This window comes from Macaca nemestrina, chromosome 14, assembly GCF_043159975.1.
Source record: "Macaca nemestrina isolate mMacNem1 chromosome 14, mMacNem.hap1, whole genome shotgun sequence".
NCBI lineage: Eukaryota > Metazoa > Chordata > Mammalia > Primates > Cercopithecidae > Macaca > Macaca nemestrina.
In genome coordinates this window covers 2,358,428-2,376,810 of record NC_092138.1, presented here as the reverse complement: position 1 = coordinate 2,376,810, position 18,383 = coordinate 2,358,428, and the positions used below count along the sequence as shown (strand labels likewise).

The 18,383-nt window shown below is 44.9% G+C and overlaps 1 protein-coding gene across 2 annotated transcripts; it reads left to right on the top strand.

Moving 5' to 3' along the window:
* The first annotated feature begins 7,134 nt into the window (after positions 1-7,134).
* On the top strand, positions 7,135-13,449 carry LOC105498915 (cathepsin V). Of its 2 annotated transcripts, none has more exons than XM_011771300.2 (8): positions 7,135-7,251; positions 8,194-8,329; positions 8,630-8,752; positions 8,850-8,996; positions 9,502-9,726; positions 10,551-10,716; positions 11,418-11,535; positions 13,056-13,449. In XM_011771300.2, the coding sequence occupies exons 2-8, from the start codon at positions 8,204-8,206 to the stop codon at positions 13,153-13,155; spliced, it is 1,005 nt and encodes a 334-aa protein (XP_011769602.2). In that variant the 5' UTR covers positions 7,135-7,251; positions 8,194-8,203; the 3' UTR covers positions 13,156-13,449. The 2 variants fall into 2 exon arrangements, with proteins under 2 accessions (XP_011769602.2, XP_011769603.2); XM_011771301.2 differs by having other exon boundaries at positions 7,244-7,380.
* Positions 13,450-18,383: the final 4,934 nt, after the last annotated feature.

Below are 18,383 nucleotides of genomic sequence, written 5' to 3'. Positions count from 1 at the left end.
TTAGAAGTGCTTGGGACCATAGCTGTGGGTCTGATTTGAGGACAAGAAAACCAAAACAAGCGGGGAGCAGCCTCTGGTGTGGGGAGGTGGGAAGGAGAAAACAAGGAACATAAAAAAACAAGTAAAACCACCAGGGCAGAGTTTATAGCTCAGAAAAACTTTCGAGCTTATATGGAGAGGATTTCCCTGTTTTGGTTTTTAAGGGGATCATACAGATAACCAGGGAGGGTTGATTATCTGGTTCTATTTCCTTTCTGTGGTCTCAAAATCTTTTAAAAGAATATTTTATGTGTTTGTTTTTAAAATTGGTGAATGAATAGGCCTCACTTTTTATAATACCTGGGCTTCTCAGAACCATGAGTCACTGACGTATTATCACCAGAGCCAGGCATAAAATCTGACATTTAATTAGCACAGGTAAGAGCCAGAGCCTTTGTCTCCTAGAAATGATCAAGCACAAAAGCACCCACGAAGCACCGGGCAAAATGCCCTCCTGGAAGCTGGTGGGGTAGGAAGGTGTGGAGGCCCAGCCCTGCCCGGGCAACCTGCCTGCTGCGTGACTCACCTGCCTTTTATTCCTTTCAGGGTGAATCCAGCTGAGCCTCATTCACACTGAAGTGGAGAGACTGCCCTGGGGAGCCTCGGGGCTTTATCTGCACGGCCTTGGTGCTCACATTCCAGTTCTCCTAGTACCCTCTGGCTCCCAGAGTGCAGTTTGCCAAGCAAGTGATGGGCACTGGGAGAGGGACCAGGCAAGAGCCCAAAAGCTCAGCTTCCTTTCCTAAGCCCTGCTGGCCTAACGTGCATTTAAGTTATTTATTCACTTTAGAAAAGAGCCTGTCCCCACCCTTGATTCTGTACCTCCCACTGCTCTGACCACCCTCATCTGTAAAATGGGGCGTAGAGGAGCCCCCATCTCCTAGGGCAGTGGTTTTCAAAGTGGGTTCCCCTGTATCCCTTGTGAAGTTTTGTTTTTTTGTTTGTTTTTTGTGTGGGTTGTTATTGTTGTTGTTGTTTGGGGTAGGGCAGGGGATGGAGTCTTGCTCTGTCACCCAGGCTCCAGTGCAGCGGCGTGATCTCGGCTCACTGCAACCTCCGCCTCCCGGGTTCAAACAATTCTCCTGCCTCAGCCTCCTGAGCAGCTGGGATTACAGGCGTGCACCACCACACCAGCTAATTTTTGTGTTTTTAGTAGAGACAGGGTTTTGCCATGTTGGCCAGGCTGGTCTGGAGCTCCTGACTTCGTGATCCGCCCGCCTCAGGCTCCCAAAGTGCCAGGATTACAGGCATGAGTCACTGCGCCCGGCCCACCTTGGGAAGTCTTTAGAAAGCAAATTCTGGAACCCTGTCCCAGACCTACTGAATCAGAAACTGGGGTTATATTCAGCAACCTGAGCTTTCAGGAGCCTCCAGGTGATTCTGATAAAGCTGGAGTTTGAGAAGCAGCATCGTAGGATTGTTAGGAAGATGACCTCAGGAGCACGTGTGAAATACTCAGAACAGTGCCCACGCCTCAGAGTTCCTTAGCTATTGGAAACCCAGGAAGTCACAGACAGAGACACTCTTCCTCTGGAGCAACCCCAGGACAGGTGCATCTGCAGGCCGAGCCTCTTACAGCACAGAGCCTTCTCCGTCTTCACCACTCACTAAAGTGACGCAGGGTGTCAAGCGGAAAAAATGCAAGTTCCTACATCAGTAAGGAAAGGCTTTATTAATGCAAGATATTGCAACAAGGAGATGCTCAAAGCCGAAACCAGAAGTATCTCAGGAAAAGGGTGGGTCAGCAATGCTTTTTTACACAGAGACCATGGGACAGCTGGCTGTGAAAAGAGTAAGGAGGGGTGGTAAAAGCTGCTGTATGGGGATCTTGAAGAAACTTTTTTGTTTTTTGAGACAGGGTCTCCCTCTATTGCCCAGGCTGGAGTACAGTGGTACAATCATAGCTCACTGCACCCTCAACCTCCTGGGCTCAAGCCAGCCTCTCACTTCAGCCTCCTGAGTTGGTAGGACTACAGGCATGCACCGCCATGCTTGGCTATTTTTATTTATTTTTTGTAGAGACAAGTTCTCCCTGTGTTCCTCAGGCTGGTCTCGAACTCCTGACCTCAGGCAATCCTCCCACCTCCGCCTTCCATAGTGCTAGGATTACAGACATGAGCCACTCACTACACCTGGCCAGGGTCTTGAAACTTAAAAGGCTGTGTCAAGCTTTGCAAGGGAAATGCAAGGCGGGAAATGTTGCCAGTATTCAGGTACGTGAGGCAGGGATCTGAGGCTGAGATGGAGCAAAGAAGTCACAGTGTGGGAAGTTCCCAGGGAGCGTAGGGCCCAACTGTCTAGTCAAGCCAGCCTTGAGTTGTTTTTTTTTTTTTTTAATTTTTAAATTTTTTTTAAAAATTTTGAGACAGAGTCTCACTCTGTTGTCCAGGCTGGAGTGCAGTGGCGTGATCTCGGCTCATTGCAAACTCTGCCTCCAGGGTTCAAGCAATTCTCCTGCCTCAGCCTCCCGAGTAGCTGGGATTACAGGCACTCGCCACCACGCCTGGCTAATTTTTGTGTTTTGAGTAGAGATGGTTTTTCACCATGTTGGCCAGGCTGGTCTCAAACTCCTGACCTCAAGTAATCCGCTCGCCTCAGCCTCCCAAAGTGTTGGGATTACAGGCAAGCCACCGCGCCCGGCCAGCCTCGAGTTATAATAAACACAAAGTTTTCATCAGCATTGTCAAGAAACTGATTTTTATTTATGCCATGTGTAGCAGGATGTTTATAACCCCTACCAACAACAGGTCTTAATTCCTGGCCCCTGAAGCTATTATCTTATACAGCAAAGACTTTGTAAATGTGAATCTGTGAAGAGTTCTGAAATGGAACGGTTATCCTGGGTTACCTGGGTGAGCCCTAAATGCAATCACAGGTGTCTTTATAAGAGGGAGGGAGATTAGACACAGACAGAAGAAACGGGAGGGAGATTGAATACAGACAGAAGAGATGGCAACGTAGTCACAGAGGTTGGAGTGATGCAGCCACAAGTCAAGGAATGCGAGCAACCACCAGTGCTGGGAGAGGCAAGGCACAGATTCTCCCCTAGAACCTCAGGAGGAATGAAGGGAGGGAGCCCTATCACACCTGGTCTTTAGCCCAGTGACGCTGATTTAGGACTTCTGGCCTCCATAACTGTGACTGAATAAAGGACTCCTGTTTCAAGCCACCAAGTTTGTGGGGATTTGTTACAGCAGACACAGGAAATGAATACACCTTGTTTCTTGAAAAGACTGTTTGAGGTTTGAAGAATTTTTTAGATTTGGCTGAGAGTTTGTGGATTACTCTTTTAGAGGAGGAGAGAAATTCCACCATTTCTCTTGTGAATTGGTTTCCTTGTTACCTACTATACAAAAATGCTTCACCATAGTTCCATTTAAATATATCTGACCTGTTCGATTTGCTGTAGAACTGAAATTACTATAGTGAACCACATATTTAAATATGGAAAGGCTGAACCTCAGAAAGCTGTTAGGAAAGCTAAGAATGTGGAAGCGAATGCTCATGCTACACCAGAAGAAGAGAACTGGTACCGAGTAAGAGCTGAATTCTCATTGACTGATTTACTACGTGCTCAATGAATTGGCTGATAGTTGAACTCTACAGGAAAAGCACAGTTACAGTAACCCAGAAAAGTGGTTACTTCATAAGTGGTTTCATATGAACCTCAAATCATAAACAGGCTGTTTGCTGTATGATTATCAATGGTGATAAACCATTTTGCAAGTGGGCAGTTTGCTGGATAATGCTTCTTACGAGTAATTCTTGGCTCAGTGAATTTAAACAAATCAGAGGGGGTTATATTGGGGAGAGGTGTTAAGTGATGTCAGGGTCTTGAATGCCACCACACTAAGTTCACCAGTTCCCCTATGGTTTAAAACTTCCAAAGACTGGGTAAAGAATTATATCCTTATTTATTTTTTTATTTTTACGACACAGTCCCACTCTGTTGCCCAGGCTAGGGTGCAATGGCACAATCTCGGCTCACTGCAACCTCCGCCTCCCGGGTTCAAGCGATTCTCCTGCCTCAGCCTCCCAAGTAGCTGGGACTACAGGCATGCACCACCACACCCGGCTAATTGTTTTTTGTATTTTTAGTAGGGATGGGGTTTCACTATGTTGGCCAGGCTGGTCTCGAACTCCTGACCTCAAGTAATCCACCCGCTTCTGCCTCCCAAAGTGCTGAGATTACAGACGTGAGCCACCATGCCTGGCCTATATCCTCTTTTAATAGTGAGTAAAAGAAAGCCACACAGATGCACGTGAGAATAGACTTTCACAGGCACTGCGTTTTAAATAGGAATCAGGAAGTTCTGCCAACTCCATTTTAGTAAAGGCATAGCCAAGGCTCGGTTGCTTCACTAAAATGTGACCATTTTAAAATTTATCACTCATCAAAATTATTTTGCAAAGAAATAGGAAGAGACGAGTAAGGAAAGAAACAAATATTTAAATATATCTGTCCTGGCTAGTAATACCACATTTCTGTAATGCATTTTTTTACAGATATGAATAGATACAAAGAGGTGTCCTAAGTTGAAGCAATAACGTCTTCCACCCTCTTGCTTATTGGCTTTCTCCCATATTTCTTCTGCTTTTAAATATTTCTGGTATAATTTTAGATTTTGAGCACACTTGGTTTGAAAAGTGTCTATGTTTTCTCCACTACATTTGTCTCACATTCCAGAAAACCAAGCGGATGCCATTCTTCAGGGCAGCACCTGCCACTCGTCTGCTGTCAGGCTACTGCTTAAGGCGCAGATCTTCATGGCCTGGCAGGTTTCTCCACCCTACAATCTTAGGGAGCTGTGGCCCAAGGGCAACTGTAAAACCCACGTGTTAGAATAACTTAGCTTTCTTGTGATAGACTGAGTAAACAAATAGACAATGGCCACAGTATATGGCAATAGAACTCTGACCCACGGAAGAAATGAAGCATAATATCTGCAGAGACCAACTCAGAACAGTCAGGACTTACTCAGTGACTGACAACTTCCTCATTTTTGCCTCTGCTTCCAACCCAGGACAAACCAGAAAACCCAAACATGCTCCACAAACAAATCACATAAGATGCTCCATCTCTAGTTATCCCTCCTCCAGCTTCTCCATGATGACACTCTGCAAAGAGGACATATCTGAAGTTGCCCCCTTTTTCCCCTAAAGCTTTTCTTCTCCCTTGTCTTTGAATTATCTCCCTTGTCATAGCAAGTTCTGAATATATGGCCTCTGTGTGTTCTTATGTGGTGGTCTTCATTTATTTCCACATGTGAATGGTGATTGTGTTCAACACAATGATTAATTTTTAAAAAAGAAAAAAAAAAAACTCCAGCTATTTATAGTACAACACGCTTTTGTTTTGTTTTTGTTTTTGTTTTTGTTTTGAGAAGGTATCCCAGGCTGGAGTGCAGTGGCGCATGCTCTGCGTCACCATGCCTGGCTAATTTTTGTTGGTTTGTTTTGTATTTTTGGTAGAGGTGTGATTTCGCCATGTTGCCCAGGCTGGTCTCAAACTCCTGGGCTCAGGAGATCCACCTACCTTGGCCTGCAATACAATATACTTTCGTATTTTTTATATAACCACCTGAGAGCTTTGGCCCCTAGTTGTGTTTGAGAGGGAAAAGCTGCTATTTCTTTAAAGGAAGGACATATAATTATTAATAAATTGATTTTTAAAAGCATATATTTGCCTGATGGTGCTTCTGAGAAGTTGTCGGCTTGTTTTTAATTTGCTAAAAGAAAATCCATAGCCAAATTAAATTTAAGAGAATTTAATTGAGCAAAGAACGATTCGTGAATCTGGCAGCCTCTGGTGCCAGACTAGGCTGAGAGAGACTCCAGTGCAGCCACATGGGGGAAGATTTATAGACAGAAAAGGGCAAGTGAGGCATAGAAACTGCAGGACTGGTTACAGCTTCATGTTTGCCTTATTTGAACATGGTTTGAACAATTGAACCTCTTTGATTCACAGAACTTCGGGGATGGGCACAAGAGCAGGCTACAGTCTGTTTACACCTCCATTTAGGTGACAATTCGCTATATACAGAGAAACCTTCAAGCCAAATGTAAATAATATAGGGAGGCAGCTTTAGGCTAAACTTGATTTAACAAATTTTCAAATTAACAAGTAAAAACTGTGCATATTATTCAATTTAATCTTTAAGAGTTTATTAATCAATATGCATTATAACTTCATTTTTGTAAAAAAAAAAAAAGATATGCCTAGGAAAGGGTTATGGAGAGGGGACAAGGGACGTTTATTTTCTAAAACATATTTTTTATAATGGATGTTTTATATAACTTTAAAAAGAATTAGAAACGTTTCTGAATTATTAATGATTTCCTTAAATCTTTAGCTACATATATTTCTCCATAAAGAGCAGTTCCTCAAACTGCATCACCTCAACCCTGATATTAAATATTTTATTTTATTTTATTTTTTTACTTTTTGAGACAGAGTTTCACTCTGTGGCCAGGCTGGAGGACAGTGGCACGATCTCAGTTCACTGCAACCTCCGCCTCCCGAGTTCAAGCAATTCTCCTGCCTCAGCCTCCTGAATAGCTGGGACTGCAGGCGCGTGCCACTACGCCCAGCTAATGTTTGCATTTTTAATAGAGACGGGGTTTCACCATGTTGGCAAGGATGGTCTCGATCTCATGACCTCGTGATCCGCCCGCCTCGGCCTCCCAAAGTGCTGGGATTACAGGCGTGAGCCACCGCGCCCGGCGGATATTAAATATTTTTAAAGCAAAGTTATTAAATCTCAAAAGAAGCACACTTTGAATACTGAGGAAGAGACGTTGTAACCCACAAGCAGACAGTAGGTAAGTAAGAGCAATTTCCACCACTCTCAAGCTGCTCAGCGCAGTAAGTCGGGATACTCGGTAGATCTGAGCCCTTCAGGGAGGCGCCTCCCGCTCCTCCGCGCAGCCCCCGGGCGCCCGGCTCCGCTCCCCGCAGCGCGGGTTCACCGAGGTAGGCGCGCCCAGACCTGAGACAGGTGGGGACCGGGCTGCGTCACGTGCGGGCTCCGAGCGCCCTGGGCCCCGCCCAGTGGCCGGCGCAGCCAATCGCAGCGCGGGCAGGCGGTGGGGGCGGGGAAGGCCGCCTGGAAACTTAAATCCCGAGTCGGGCGACCCTGCGCCAGAACCGCGGAGGGTTGTTCGCCGGAGGCTTGTTAGCTGAGGGCGCCTGCGCAGCGGCGACGGCTGCTGGTGAGCGCCCCCGCCAGACCGAGGGGCAGGGCGAAGGGGGACTGGAGGAGGGAACCCAGGGACACTGAGAGGAGGCGGGCGCGACCCCTGAGAGTGAGAGCTTCTGCCCAGCGCTCTGCCAGCCTCGAGGTGGGGAACGGGGGAGGGCGGTTGGGGACCCCCGGGAGGCGCCGGGACCACTGGGGGGGCCCAGGCGGTGCAGGTCAGTCACCCTGTGGGCTGAAGCCGAGCCGGACCGGGCAGCTTCACCCCGGCATCCCGGCTGCGGAGCCCCCGCTCCGTGCGCCGCCGCAAACATTCTCGGGGCGCGGCGGGCGCGTGCGGAGGGCGAGAGCAGGCGGCGCGGCCCTGGCCCCCCGGAGCCCTGGGAGCTGCCTGACCCTGCCCGGGTTTAGGGGAGCGAGAAGCAGAGACCCAGGTGTGGGACGGCGGGAGTAGTGGGTGCTCTGCTTCCCAGTGTCTCCTGGAAAGGGATTCCAGAAAGGTTTTATTCCAAAAGGAGAGATTGGAAGACATAGCTCATTCCTGCTGTGTATCAGCCACGAAGGTGTGAGGTGGTGTTCCTTGGGGATCCGCTTGCACCTACTTGGGATGGTATGTCTTCATTAGTGACGTTTTGCCTGGATGACCTCAGTACAATTGGTGCAAAAGCTGGACCAGCTGTTTCCTAGTTTTCGCCTTAAGCTTCTCACCCGTCAGGTATCTTCACACCCTTCTCATACCCTGAATTATCGCATATGCTGTTTCAACACCTCCAACTCCGCAGGCTGCTTTTCATCTTGATGGGCCCATCAAATACCTCCAGTAGGCCTGTTTCAGCGTGTTCCGCAGTCCTTGGGGAAATGCCAGGGAGAATAATTGAAATATTTTTATTCCACGGGGGCTGTAAGATGGCTTTTTAGGATTGGTTTAATCAGATACTCATTTCTTTTCCCTTTTTAGGTTTTGAAACATGAATCTTTCGCTCGTCCTGGCTGCCTTTTGCTTGGGAATAGCCTCCGCTGTTCCAAAATTTGACCAAAATTTGGATACGAAGTGGTACCAGTGGAAGGCAACACATAGACGATTATATGGCGCGGTTGGTAACATCTGAAACTCTCCAGAGGGACTCTGTAGAGATGGTCCTTGCTGTTGGGAGTTGATAGCCAGAGAGTAGCTTCTAGAGGCCAGACCTTACCAGGCAATAACCTAACAGCACCCATTATAGATGCAGTATGGGCATATATCTCCATTGTGTCTCGGCTTGGAGAACAGCTCCCAGAGATGTATCAAGCCATCCCTGGCCATGGTTTCTCTTCATTTCTGCCCGCAAATCGGCTGGGTGAACATGGGTTGGGTAAGTAGACATGAAGTCCATCAGCTGTATGTTTGCCTCTAGAGTGAAGAAGGATGGAGGAGAGCAGTGTGGGAAAAGAATATGAAAATGATTGAACTGCACAATGGGGAATACAGCCAAGGGAAACATGGCTTCACAATGGCTATGAATGCTTTTGGTGACATGGTGAGTGTGGCGAGGATTGCTGAACTCTGTGCTGCTTCTCCTCAGTTCTTCACCAAAATAGTCTTGCTTTTAACATTTTATTTACTTCTCCTTGAAGACCAATGAAGAATTCAGGCAGGTGATGGGTTGCTTTCGAAACCAGAAACTCAGGAAGGGGAAACTGTTCCGTGAGCCTCTGTTTCTTGATCTTCCCAAATCTGTGGATTGGAGAAAGAAAGGCTACGTGACGCCAGTGAAGAATCAGGTGAGACAGCGTCAGATTCAGACCTCCCGTCTCCACTGGAAAGCCAAGAAGGAATTGGTGTCATTGCTGTGGTAGATGGTGGCACAACATATGATGATAGGATTTTTTGTATTTTCGTTTTTGGTGTGTTTTTTTTTTTTGAGACAGAGTTTTGCTCTTGTTGCCCAGGCTGGATTGCAATGGCATGATCTCGGCTCACTGCAACCTCTGCCTCCTGGGTTCAAGCAATTCTGCCTCTGCCTCCTGAGTAGCTGGGATTACAAGTGCTCACCACCATGCCCAGCTAATTTTTGTGTATTTTTGGTAGAGACGGGGTTTCACCGTGTTGGCCAGGCTGGTCTCAAACTGCTCTCCTCAAGTGATCTGCCCGCCTCGGCCTCCCAAAGGGTGGTGATGGGTTTTTTGGTTTTTGTTTTTTTAAAAGAATATTCAGATAATTCAAATATATGGGCTACTGTATTTATATTGGTCTTGTAAATTGACAGCTTTTTTTTCCCCTTTTTAGAAACAGTGTGGTTCTTGTTGGGCTTTTAGTGCGACTGGTGCTCTTGAAGGACAGATGTTCCGGAAAACTGGGAAACTTGTCTCACTGAGCGAGCAGAATCTGGTGGACTGTTCGCGTCCTCAAGGCAATCAGGGCTGCAATGGTGGCTTCATGAATAGCGCCTTCCGGTATGTGAAGGAGAACGGAGGCCTGGACTCTGAGGAATCCTATCCATATGTAGCAATGGTAAATGGAGCTCCTTGTCATTCGTGCTCTGCTTTTGGAAGGTGAAACCCTTTCAGAGATAACAGATACTTTTTTCAGAATTCACATTTTATATGGTAGAATCTACATCTGTAAACTGTGAGTATTGTCATTATAAATTATTAGCCTTTGGCCAGGTATGGTGAATCACGTCTGTAATCCCAGCACTTTGGGAGGCCGAGATGGGCGAATCACGAGGTCAGGAGATTGAGACAACTCTGGCTAACATGGTGAAATCCCATCTCTACTAAAAATACAAAAAAAAATTAGCTGGGCCTGGTGGCAGGCGCCTGTAGTCCCAGCTACTCGGGGGACTGAGGCAGGAGAATGGTGTGAACCCGGGAGGTGGAGCTTGCAGTGAGCCAAGATCGCACCACGGCACTCCAGCCTCGGCGGCAGAGCGAGACTCCGTCTCAAAAAAAAAAAATTACTAGCCTTTGCACAGTTCTCCGATTAGATGGTCAACAGCTAATGGTTAACATGTAAGTAACATTAGATGGTTAACACATAGCTGTTCTTGCTTCTGCATAACATGGAGAATAAGCAAACCATTCTACATATAATAGAACTTGATCCATTGTGAAAATTTTTTATGGACAGATTGACATAGGGGTTCTCATTGAAGAAATATCGACTAATTTTTCATTTTTAAATCAACGAATAACATTTTATTTCATGGGACGATTTATAAGGGTGTTAATTTGGACATCGTAGGTTGCAAATTGCTGAGTGTTTTGGTTCTAGAACTAATGTTCCCCAGGTGGTAGATGGTAGTGATCGAGTCTCTCCCCCTTTAACTTTAAAAGGATGGGATCTGTAAGTACAGATCTGAGAATTCTGTTGCTAATGACACCGGCTTCGAGGTGGTCCCAGCTGGAAAGGAGAAGGCCCTGATGAAAGCAGTGGCAACTGTGGGGCCCATCTCTGTTGCTATGGATGCAGGCCATTCATCCTTCCAGTTCTACAAATCAGGTAAGTGTCATTTTATTACAGAAAGTTAGGCAGGATTGGGAAACATCACCATGATTGATTCTTTGATATGAAGTCCTGCTTTGCAGGAATGTAGTATTTTGAGAGTGTGCATTTAACATGGTGATATTTGCATTTGCCATGAGAAAATGCTTAGTTATGTTAAACTTCTCATAAATGTTTTTAAATGGCTATGTAATTGTATAGAGACAACCTAATTTTCCAAACTGTTTTCCGGTTATTGGGTCTTTTTTTCTCAAAGCTTTTTACTACTGTAATTAGTAAAAAACTGTAAAGAACCCAGAACTCCTTTCAAGTTTTTGTTTATTTATTTTGGTGGTGTTTTAGACTGACATCCTAGGAGTAGAAAGGGATTATGCTAATTGGTATTTGGGCTCAGAGATAAGTATCTAAATTACCTTAGCTGTAAACAATAGGTTTTATCTTTTGGATTTTCTTTTTTTTAGGTAGAAAATATCTTGAACTTTGGTTGAAGTTAGTTGATTTCTAGTGAGTTGAGGTTGACTTTTTTCCTTTATCAGCCATTACTGTTTTCTGGCCAGTATTGTTTGGGTCCTTATTTGGCATTTGTTTATGACATTTCACTGAATTTAGAGATGCCTCCCTTATGGAGGGTGGTTGGGTGGGTTACTGTCACATGTCACTTGGAGCTTCTCACCCCAGCATTGATTTGACTCTCCCAGGCATTTATTTTGAACCAGACTGCAGCAGCAAAAACCTGGATCATGGTGTTCTGGTGGTTGGCTACGGCTTTGAAGGAGCAAATTCAGATAACAACAAGTATTGGCTCGTCAAAAACAGGTATAAAACTCAAAATTGAGAAGGAAATTTTTGTTTCAAATCAGTATCTGGATACAAGTTCACAAAAGCTCAATTTTGAAATTCCAGAAGTCTTCTACTTAGAGTGAACCAGAAATACTAAGGTTTGGTTAGAGGACTCCGTACCAAGCTTTTTGGAGTTACTGCTATGTATTTGTCATATTTTATTACTAAGTTTTGAAAATTTTTACATTCCGAAACACATTAGGCCCCAAGGGTTTCAGACGAAGGATTGTGGACCTGTAGGTTTGAGAGCTGATTGCTTTTTTCTGTCTCTAATTTTTCAACAAGGAATAGTAAGCAGAAACATCTGCCTTTGCTGGTTCTTTGTTGAGTCTAAAACATCATCTGGGAGTCCAGTGGTCTGTGTGCGTCCTTCTGTTGTCATTGGATGCCTTGTCATCAAATTTCACTCCCTAGCTCTCAGGCTTTGAAGGTTGTCAGAATCCATTTTCTCACAGTTAGCATTCTTTAACTGAGATGTGATACAAGGTAGCATGTGGAGACACACTGCTGCAGTGGAATTCCAGTTCTGCCTCAGTGTTCTTAAGAAGTTAAGGACCCACAAGAATCAATACATTCATTCATTCATTTATTTTTTGAGACAGAGTCTCACTCTGTCACCCAGGCTGGAGTGCAGTGGCGCAATCTCAGCTCACTGCAGCCTCCACCTCCTGGGTTCAAGTGATTCTCCTGCCTCAGCCTCGCAAGTAGCAAGGGTGTGCTACCATACCCAGCTAACTTTTTTTGTATTTTTTAGTAGAGACAGGGTTTCACCATGTAGGCCAGGCTGCTGTCAAACTCCTGACCTCATGTGATCCACGTAGCTCGGCCTCCCAAAGCACTGGGATTACAGACATGAGCCACCATGCCCAGCCAATTTTATTTTATTTTGAGATGGAGTCTTGCTTTGTCACTCAGGCAAGAGTACAGTGGTTCAGTATCGGCTCACTGCAGCCTCCACCTCCCAGGTTCAAGTGATTCTCCTGCCTCAGACTTCCAAGTAGCTGGGGCTACAGGCATGCGCCACCACATCTGGCTAATTTTTGTGGGATTTTGTTTGTTTGTTTTTTCTTTTGAGATGGAGTTTTGCTCTTCTTGCCTAGGCTGAAGTGCAGTGGTACAATCTTGGCTCACTGGAACCTCTGTCTCCTGAGTTCAAATGATGATTCTCCTGCCTCAGCCTCCCAAGTAGCTGGGATTACATGCCCAGTTAACTTTTTTTTTTAAGTTTAGTAGAGGCGGGGTTTCACCATGTTGATCAAGCTGGTCTCGAACTCCTGAAACCTCAGGTGATCCACCCTCCTCAGCCTCCCAAAGTGCTGGGATTACAGGCGTGAGCCACCGCACCCGGCCTCCAGACATTTATAAATGGATATTAACAGCGCTTAGAATAGTGCCTGACACATGGAAAGCACTGTTTAAGTATTAGCTATTATTATTAATGGAGCCAATTTTCCCTTGATTCTTCGTATAAAATGGAAAACCTGCTCCTCTTTCAGCTGGGGTCCAGAATGGGGCTCGAATGGCTATGTAAAAATAGCCAAAGACAAGGACAACCACTGTGGAATCGCCACAGCGGCCAGCTACCCCACTGTGTGAGCTGATGGATGGTGAGGAGGAAGGACGTAAGGACAGCATGTCTGGGGGAGTTTTATCTTGACACTGACCAAATGCTTATTGTGTAAGATAAACCACTTGAATCATTGAGGATCCAAGTTGAGATTTGAAATCTGTGACGTTTTTACAAGGGTAAAATGTTACCAGTATTTTAATTACTGTTATACACAGCTTTATGATATCAAAGACTCATTGCTTAATTCTAAGACTTTTGAATTTTCATTTTTTAAAAAGATGTACAAAACAGTTGAAAATAAACTTTAATTCGTATATAAAGGGGGGCCTTTTCTTTTTTTAATGCATTGACTGTGTGTAGTCAGGAAATATAATTGAGCTCTGAAATAATAGCTTCATGTGCCAATGGTGTATTAGGAGAAAGATGCTAGCAGAAAGCTGACTTCCTGGCTCTTCTGGTTATAAAAATACAGATTTTTATCAGCTACCCAGTTACTGTGTGTAACCCAACTCCTGAATCTACCACAATTTGATAACCAATTTGGAAGGACAGACCTAAATTTCTTTTTTTTTTTTTTTTTTTTTTTAATGAGACGAAGTCTCACTGTGTCGCCTAGGCTGGAGTGCAGTGGCGTGATCTCAGCTCACTGCAACCTCTGCCTCGCCGGTTTAAGCAGTTCTCTGCCTCAGGCTCCTGAGTAGCTGGGATTGCAGGCACGTGCCACCACACCTGGTGTATTTTTTAGTAGAGACAGGGTTTCACCATCTTGGCCAGGCTGTTCTTGAACTCCTAACCTCGTGATCCACCCGCCTCAGCCTCCCAAAGTGTTGGGATTACAAGTGTGAGCCACTGTGCCCGGCCTCTAAATTGTTTTAGTAAAGAAGAAAGCAGTTGACTTTTTAGAAAACTGAATAGGCACAGATTCGTAGGTTTTATTTATTTTTTATTTTTTTATTTTTATTTTTTTTTTGAGACGGAGTCTCACTCTGTCCCCCTTGCTGGAGTGCAGTGGCCGGATCTCAGCTCAATGCAAGCTCCGCCTCCCGGGTTCACGCCATTCTCCTGCCTCAGCCTCCCGAGTAGCTGGGACTACAGGCGCCTGCCACCTCGCCCAGCTAGTTTTTTTTTGTATTTTTTAGTAGAGACGGGGTTTCACCGTGTTCGCCAGGATGGTCTCGATCTCCTGACCTCGTGATCCACCCGTCTCGGCCTCCCAAAGTGCTGGGATTACAGGATTGAGCCACCGCGCCCGGCCGATTCGTAGGTTTTAGATAGTAGAAGAGGAGACGTCTTCTTCCTTTGACACATAACCTCAAGATGGTTAGGTTATGTGATAAAAAGTGAAGCTGCCCCAGACGGGCGGATCACGAGGTCAGGAGATGGAGACCATCCTGGCTAACACGGTGAAACCCCGTCTCTACCAAAAAAATACAAAAAATTAGCCGGGCCGCGGTGGCGGGCGCCTGTAGTCCCAGCTACTCGGGAGGCTGAGGCAGGAGAATGGCGTAAACCCAGGAGGCGGAGCTTGCAGTGAGCTGAGATCCAGCCACTGCACTCCAGCCTGGGCGACAGAGCCAGACTCCGTCTCAAAAAAAAAAAAAAGTGAAGCTGCTTTTTACTGGAGCCTCTCTGAATTGCTGGTGGCCACTTTGCAGTCTGAGGAAGACTCAGGTGCAAGTAGGTTACCAAGGCTATTTTGTTTTCATTCCAAGTCTCTGATGATATATTCCCCCTAGCTCTTCTAGAAAAGCTTATTTGTTAACTAGTGTTAGCAAAAATAAATGTAATGGTGTGGTTAACAAATCTCAGGCATTTGGCGGTAGCTGGAGATATTTGTTCAAGGTCCACAAGAGATCAGGCTGGGCTACAAAAAGAGGCCTCTGGCCGAAGATGGATAAGAGATCACAAGTGAAAGGTCAGAAGTCACTAGGCCAGACTCTGGCTACCTAGTCCCTGAATTAAAAATAAAAGGGGGGAAAAAGGCTAAGAATATAGTTACACAGGTAGTAAATACAAATAAAACAATATATTTGCATATTTAAAATACTGGAAGAAAGTACACCAAACCTGTGGGTGAATTATGGGTGATTATTTAACTTGTTTAGTGGAAAGCATGTATTTTTATGAGCAGGAAAAAGTAGTGAAGATACACCCACATTCTGCAGGCTAAAGGAGAGCCCCGTGTGTGTTTAAAAAGCCCCTGTTTCCAGTGAAATAAAAAAATACAGGGGATGAGCTGGTGAAATTTAATTGAGAGGTGATCCATTGTGAATGCAGTGGGAGGGAAGGGGGGATGTGGGACCGTGTATCCCGAAAACCTTTCGATAGGCCTTGTCCACAGCCGTCTCTGGAAAATCCAGTGTACCATATTCAGTCTTGAGTTTTTTCTGAGAAAGGATTCCTTTGTCTTTGCAGCAGCAGGCTAAGTCAGTACTCGCCACAGATTCCTGGCACAACGACCCGAGGCCCTTAGGAAACATCTAGGCACTGAATTGAATGAAAGAGTGATGGCTTTTTATTCAAATAAAAAAGTTCCCAATCTGTCAAAACAGCACCCCTCAGAAAACTAAAGTAGAGATAGTTCAAGATTTTATAATTTTCAAAGACCTTTGAAACATTTTAAACTTGTGAAAAGTTACAAATCTGATGTGTTGTCTAAAAGCATTTTTCAAACAAGCCAGTAGACTTGAAAAATCAGCCTGAAGCACAGACTTAACCAATATTTGCTGGGAACAGGCCCCTAAATCTGGCCATAAACTGGCCCCCAAACTGGCCATAAACAAAATCTCTGCAGCACTGTGACATGTTTGTGATGGCCATGACGCCCACACTGAAGGTTGTGGGTTTACTGGAATGAGGGCAAGGAACACCTGGCCCACCCAGGGGGAAAGATTGCTTAAAGGTGTTCCTAAGCCATAAACAGTAGCATGAGCGATCTGTGCCTTAAGGACATGCTCCTGCTGCAGATAACTAGCCAGAGGCCATCTCTTTGTTTTGATCCCTTTGTTTCCCGTAAGGATTACTTTTAGTTAATCTATAATCTATAGAAACAATGCATATCACTGGCTTGCTGGCAGCAAATATGTGGGTAAATCTCTGTTCGGGGCTCTCGGCTGTGAAGGCTGTGAGTCCCCTGATTTCCCACTCCACCTGATAAATTTGTGTGTATGTGTCTTTAATTCCTCTAGCGCCACTGGATTAGGGTCTCCCCTACGGAGCTGGTCTCAGCAACTATTTCCTATACTCAAACATCTAAATTGTTTGTTTTCCTACTTGAGTTGCAAAGGAAGTAAGGAAGGGTGAGACAGAAATGATTGAGCATATTAAGAGGGAGGAGTTTGCTGATGTGGGAGTGTAGTTATGACACTGGGGCATCATATTATAGGCCATGGGCTCAGCAATTAGCAAACATCCACTGAGTCCTATGTGTGTTTCACGTATGTGTTTTGCCTCTGAAAGTTGAAACTGTTTTCTAAGTGTATTTCCCTTTTAACTGATATAAAATTTCTAAAAAGCAAAGAAGAAACTTCTCTAGTAAAAATAACAAACATTAGTAAATGTATATATACAGTCTTGTGTTGCTTAATGATGGGGATACATTCTGAGAAGTGTGTCGGGTGATTTCATCGTAACAACATCATAGAGTACGCTGACACAAACGTAGATGGTAGAGCCTATTACACACCTAGGCTATATGGTACAGCCTGTTGCTCCTAAGTTATGCACCTGTGTAGCACATCACTGTACTGAATACTGTACACAGTTTAACACTGTGGTGTTTGTATATCTGAACAGAGAAAAGTACAGTAAAAATATAGGATCATAATTTTATGGGACCACTGTCATATATGCAGTTAGTCACTGATCAAAACATCACGTAGCACATGACGAGTGTATGGATATCTCAATTGTAAACAATTTCACAAATGTTCACTATCTCTTTTTAAGTAAGTTAATAAGTAAAACTATTAATAAGCTGCAACATGTTCTTGTTCTGCAGTGTATTTATTCATTCGGATACAGTTGATCCTTGAACCACGCAGAGGTTGGGGCATCAACCCTTGTGCAGCCAAATACCTGCATATAACTTTAATTCCTCCTAATTAATTCCTGCTAATTAATTAAAAGTTAATTAGCAGAACTTTTCTGCTAATAGCCTACTGTTGACTAGAAGCCTTGCTGATAACATAAACAGCCAATTAACACATATTTTGTCTATGTATTATAAAATACTGTATGCTTACAACAAGCTAAAGAAAAAATGTCATTAAGAAAATCATAGCCGGGCACAATGGCTCACACTTGTAATCCCAGCGCTTTGAGAGGCCGAGGCAGGCAGATCACGAGGTCAGGAGATCGAGACCATCCTGGCTAACACGGTGAAACTCCGTCTCTACTAAAAATGCAAAAACAAAATTAGCTGGGCGTGGTGGTGGGCGCCTGTAGTCCCGGCTGCTCGGGAGACTGAGGCAGGAGAATGGTGTGAACCCGGGAGGCGGAGCTTGCAGTGAGCCAAGATCGCACCACTGCACTCCAGCCTGGGCGACAGAGCGAGACTCCGTCTCAAAAAAAAAAAAATCACAAGGAGGATAAATTATATTTACTAAGTGAAAGTGGATCATCATAAAGGTCTTTATCGCTGTCGTCTTCACATTGAATAGGCTAAGGAGGAGGAGGAAGAAGCAGGGTTGGACTTGCTGTCTTGGGTGGCAGAGGCGGAAGAAAATCTGTAAGTGGACCCTCAGTTCAAACCCATGTTGTTCAAGAGTCTACTATTTGTTGGGCTCCTATGCAATAGCTCTGTGCTGGGCTCTGGGGACACAAGTATGAAGCAAATAGTCACACTCCTTCCCTTGGAGCTTACATTCTTATGTTGCTGAGCCTATGCATAACCTCCATCCCTGCCACCATGGCCACTTTGTTCATGAACCCCAGGGTGGCTGGGGAAAGAGGCTGACTGGTGTCCAGAGAAAGGTCATTCTATTCACTCAGTTTTTAAAGTCCTCCTCTGCCGAGGTCACCCTTTTGTGAGAATTCACATGGGATACAAATATCTTCACTTTTTTTTTTTTACCCATTCAGAGAAGTCTGTTCAGATATGCATTCCCTAGACCCCTTTATCACCAATTTGCCAATCACGTTCATTACAACTCTGTGGCCACCCAGCCAAATCATTAACCATAGCCCGTGAAATGGTATATAATCATACACCTGGATATTTCTTCTTCCAAGCAAAATGAACAACCAAGTACAC